Genomic DNA, 5,000 nt, shown 5'->3' with positions numbered 1-5,000 from the left:
CCAGGTAAAAGCCTACATACACAGGCATGCACAGACACACACACACACACACCCTTTCACCCAAATGAACACATGCACAGAAATGTGCACACACACACACACACACACATGGCTGCTCACCTTAAGCGGTGTGGCTCCCTCTTCATCTGACGCTCTGAACTGGATGCTCACAGCAATATTTCTGGCCTGTGTAGACACACACACACACACACACACACACACACACACACACACACTGTTATTAAAACATACCAATAGATTGAGTAAGCACGCCGTAAACAGCATCATCTCCAAAATAACTCATCTGGTTAAAGGTTTGAGTTGGGAGGTATAAAGACATTCAGTAAGGGGTGAGAGGTTAAAGTTGAGAGTTGGAAGGTTGAGACATACAGTAAGGGGTGAGAGGTTAAAGTTGAGAGGTCGGTGACATACAGTAAGGGGTGAGAGGTTAAAGTTGAGAGGTCGGTGACATACAGTAAGGGGTGAGAGGTTAGAGTTGAGAGGTCGAGACATACAGTGAGAGGTTAGAGGTTAAAGGTTAGAGTTGGGAGGTCGAGACATACAGTGAGAGGTTAGGGGTTAGAGGTTAAAGGTTAGGGTTGGGAGGTATAAAGACATACAGTGAGAGGTTAGAGGTTAAAGGTGATGGTTTGGAGGTCGAGACATACAGTGAGAGGTTAGGGGTTAAAGGTTAAAGGTGATGGTTTGGAGGTCGAGACATACAGTGAGAGGTTAGGGGTTAAAGGTTAAAGGTGATGGTTTGGAGGTCGAGACATACAGTGAGAGGCTAGGGGTTAAAGGTTAAAGGTTAGGGTTGGGAGGTAAAGACATACAGTGAAAGGTTAGGGGTTAAAGGTTAAAGGTTAGAGTTGGGAGGTAAAGACATACAGTGAGAGGTTAGGGGTTAAAGGTGATGGCTGGGATGCGTGCCCTTACCTTGGCGAAGGCCTTCTGGCTGTCATACTTGAGCTGCAGCGGACACACGTAGAGCTGGTTCCTGTAGACGGTGAACGGGTGGTGCAGCTTGGCCTCCTCCGGCATGAACTCCTCCATCTCCACGGAAACGCGCTCGCACTTCTCATCAAAGGGCTTCATGGGAAGGTAGGAGGAGCTAACAGAATCTGAGAAAGCGGGCGCAGGTGGAGCCTAGTTTAGTTTAGTTTAGGGGTAACGGACACACAAACACACACACACACATTGCAGGTGTAGCCTGGTTTAGTTTAGTTTAGAGTAATGGACCAGGAGGAAAACAGCATTACTCTCAGGAAAGTTCGGCATGGAGTGGATTTAACCAGTGACTCATTTCCCTTCTGCAGTTCTCAGTAGTTACAAACAGCAAGAACTGATCATACATCTCCACTGACAACACACAGTAGATCACTCACCTGCTCACACACCAGTGGATCACTACCCTGCTCACACACCAGTGGATCACTACCCTGCTCACACACCAGTGGATCACTACCCTGCTCACACACCAGTGGATCACTACCCTGCTCACACACCAGTGGATCACTACCCTGCTCACACACCAGTGGATCACTAGCCTGCTCACACACCAGTGGATCACTACCCTGCTCACACACCAGTGGATCACTAGCCTGCTCACACACCAGTGGATCACTACCCTGCTCACACACCAGTGGATCACTAGCCTGCTCACACACCAGTAGATCACTAACCTGCTCACACACCAGTGGATCACTAGCCTGCTCACACACCAGCGAATCACTACCCTGCTCACACACAATCACTAGTTGATCTCTATCTATCCACTGCCTCCTCACATACTAATAGATCTCTAAGCTGATCACACACCAGCGGATCTCTAAGCTGATCACACACTAGTGAACCTCTAAGCTGATCACACACTAGTGGATCTCTAAGCTGATCACACACCAGTGGATCTCTAAGCTGATCACACACTAGCGGATCTCTAAGCTGATCACACACCAGTGGATCTCTAAGCTGATCACACACTAGCGGATCTCTAAGCTGATCACACACTAGCGGATCTCTAAGCTGATCACACACTAGTGAACCTCTAAGCTGATCACACACTAGTGGATCTCGGAGAGAGGTGAATACACACTTGATAGGTCAGGCGGCACACACTCGATGGTGACGTTCAGCTGTCCTGGGATGGTCTGCAGTTTGCTGCTCCTCTCTGGCCTAGAGGGAGATGACAGCACAGCTTTAATCACAAGCACAAACATTCACACACACACACACACACACACACACACACTGCCACACAGACACACACACACACACACACACACACAGACACAGACACAGACACACACACACACACACACACACACACACACACACACACACACACACACACACACACACACACACACACACACACACAAGCACACATGTACATGCACCCACACACACACCATGTCAGGAGATGTATGACTCACTTCCTGAGGTCGGAGAGCAGTTTGATGAGGTCATCACTGGAGATCTTGCTGCTGTCCAGCCGGTAGAGGGGAGAGAACTTTCCATCCAGGTCCAGACTGCCCTGAGCATCTTTAAACACCTGCCTGCACACACACACACACACACACACACACACACACACACACACACACACACACACACACACACACACACACACACACACACACACACACACACACACACACACACACACACACACACACACACACACAAGCACACTCACACATTTACATACACACACACATTCACACAAAACACAAATACACACACAAAACACAAATACACACAAGCACACTCACACATTTACATACACACACACATTTACACGAACACACACACACACACACCAAACAGAAATATGGTGTTAGCCTTTTATTTTATGATCCATTCTATTTAGCCATTCATTCTACTGGGCTTCACCCCCCCAATGGAGAAACACGAGGGTTCATATTTAGTGCAGGCGGCTCCACTGCACTGTATTTATAGAGTGGAGCAGAACTGAAATAAAAACACACACACACACACACACTTTCTCTATGTAGTCACAGCCTGTTTCAGTGGTGGGCAGCCTGGATGGTGTGACTGAAAAATGCTCCCACCTCGTGGAAGCAGAGTGTGTCTGTGACTGGTGTTTGTGTGTGTGTGTGTGTGTGTTTGGTGTGTGTGTGTATATGTGTGTGTGTGTGTGTTTGGTGTGTGTGTGTGTGTGTGTGTGTGTGTGTGTCTGTGTGTATGTGTGTGTTTGGTGTGTGTGTGTATATGTGTGTGTGTGTGTGTGTGTGTGTGTGTGTGTGTGTTTAGTGTGTGTGTATGTGTGTGTGTGTGTTTGGTGTGTGTGTGTGTGTGTTTGGTGTGCGTGTGTGTGTTTGGTGTGTATGTGTGTGTGCGTGTGTGTGTGTTTGGTGTGTATGTGTGTTTGGTGTGTGTGTGTGTGTGTGTGTGTGTGTGTGTGTGTATATATATGTGTGTGTATGTGTGTGTGTGTGTGTGTGTTTGGTGTGTGTGTGTGTGTGTGTGTGTGTGTGTGTGTTGTTCTTACTTGGCGGCCCAGGCGAAGGGCATGCGGTACTGGCCCAGTCTCTGACACGCCTGCTTTGCTGCTTTCAGAACCTTTAGAGCCGTCTGAGGGACAGAGGGATGAGAGAGGGATGGAGAGAGGGAGAAGAGAGGGAGAAGAGAGGGATGGAGGAAAGAGAGAGGGAGAGAAAGAGAGAGGGAGAGAAAGAGAGAGGGAGTGGGACAGAGGGAGAAGAGATGGAGAAGAGAGGAAAAAGAAAGGGAGAGAGAAAGGAGGGGAGAGAAAGAGAGAGGGAGTGGGATGGAGGGAGAAGAGATGGAGAAGAGAGGGAGATGAGAGGGAGAGAGAAAGGAGGGGAGAGAAAGAGAGAGGGACAGAGGGAGAAGAGAGCGACAGATGGAGGGAGAGAGGGAAGAGAGAGAGAGAAGGACAGAGGGAGGTAGAGAGGGAAGAGACAGAGGGGGGGAGAGAGAGAGGGGGGGAGAGAGAGGGAGGGGGAGAGTGATAGAATGGTGGAGAGAGAGGGACAGAGGGTGAAAGAGAGAAGGGGAGAGAGAGAGAGGGATAGAGTTAGAAAAGGGGAGAGAGGGGGGGGAAATAGAGGGATAGAGGGGAGAAAGAGGAGGAAGAAAAGAGAAAAAAGGGAGAGAGGGGGAGAGAGAGAAGTAGAGTAATAGAGAATGGGGGAATGAGAGAGAGATGGATAGAGTGGAAGGGGAGAGAGAGTGAGAGTGGAGGGGACAGATATGACAGGAGAAAGTTAACATCATCTTTTCCTCTGGAGTGTGTGCCAGGGGGAGGAACACACTCCTTCTTAGGGATGGGAACCGAAACCCGGTTCTTGTTTAGAACCGGTTCCTAATGAGCCGAATCTTTGGAATCGTTAGCCAAATTCATAACCGGGTCTGTTAACGGACCTCTGTGCCGTTTGCGCATGCGCGAACTCTCCCTTTAAAAAATCAGACCGCAGCAGAAATGGCAACTAGACAGAAGCGATCTAAAGTGTGGCTTTATTTCACTCGAACAAATGCAAACATGGTCACTTGTAACGTCTGTACAACATGTATTTCGTCAAAAGGAGGAGGTACATCTACTATGAATAAGCACTTGAGCACACAACATGGTATTAAATTACAAGATTGTCATGTTTTTGATGCCTGCAGCAGCTCAACTAACGACGGCGCTTCATCCCTAACTTACCAAGGTAAACTCCTCAAAATGTTTTATCATAACGGTGTTACTTGTGTGTTATCAGCAAACGTTTGCGTTGTCGTGTTAACCATAACTAAACTTAGCATTTAATTGCTTAACAGAATGGGCGATGATGGACATTGTCATATAACTTAGGCTAGCTTAGCTGTAGAATCTTCTATTTTCAGCTGTTGGCTTGAGGCAGAGGCAGTGCTTGCCTCCCCTCTGTTGGTTCTAGAAAGTTTGCTGATAACACACGAGTAACACCGTTATGATAAAACATTTTGAGGAGTTTACCTTAAGTCAGGGATGAAGCGCA

The 5,000-nt window shown here is 48.0% G+C and overlaps 1 protein-coding gene across 1 annotated transcript in view; it reads right to left on the bottom strand.

The window, feature by feature from the left end:
- The window catches only part of dock11 (dedicator of cytokinesis 11), a 98,522-nt gene that overhangs the window by 64,885 nt on the left and 28,637 nt on the right, over positions 1-5,000 (bottom strand). Inside the window, exons 14-18 of the mRNA XM_080859900.1 lie at positions 3,512-3,594; positions 2,433-2,555; positions 2,093-2,172; positions 937-1,121; positions 121-186 (exon numbers count right to left, since the gene is read on the bottom strand). Coding sequence (XP_080716026.1) covers positions 121-186; positions 937-1,121; positions 2,093-2,172; positions 2,433-2,555; positions 3,512-3,594 — 537 coding nt within the window. The remainder of the gene's footprint in view (positions 1-120; positions 187-936; positions 1,122-2,092; positions 2,173-2,432; positions 2,556-3,511; positions 3,595-5,000) is intronic.

Source organism: Sprattus sprattus, assembly GCF_963457725.1.
Source record: "Sprattus sprattus genome assembly, chromosome: 21".
Taxonomy (NCBI): Eukaryota; Metazoa; Chordata; class Actinopteri; order Clupeiformes; family Clupeidae; genus Sprattus; species Sprattus sprattus.
The sequence above is the reverse complement of the archived record's forward strand: the minus strand, read 5'-3'. Positions and strand labels throughout refer to the sequence as shown.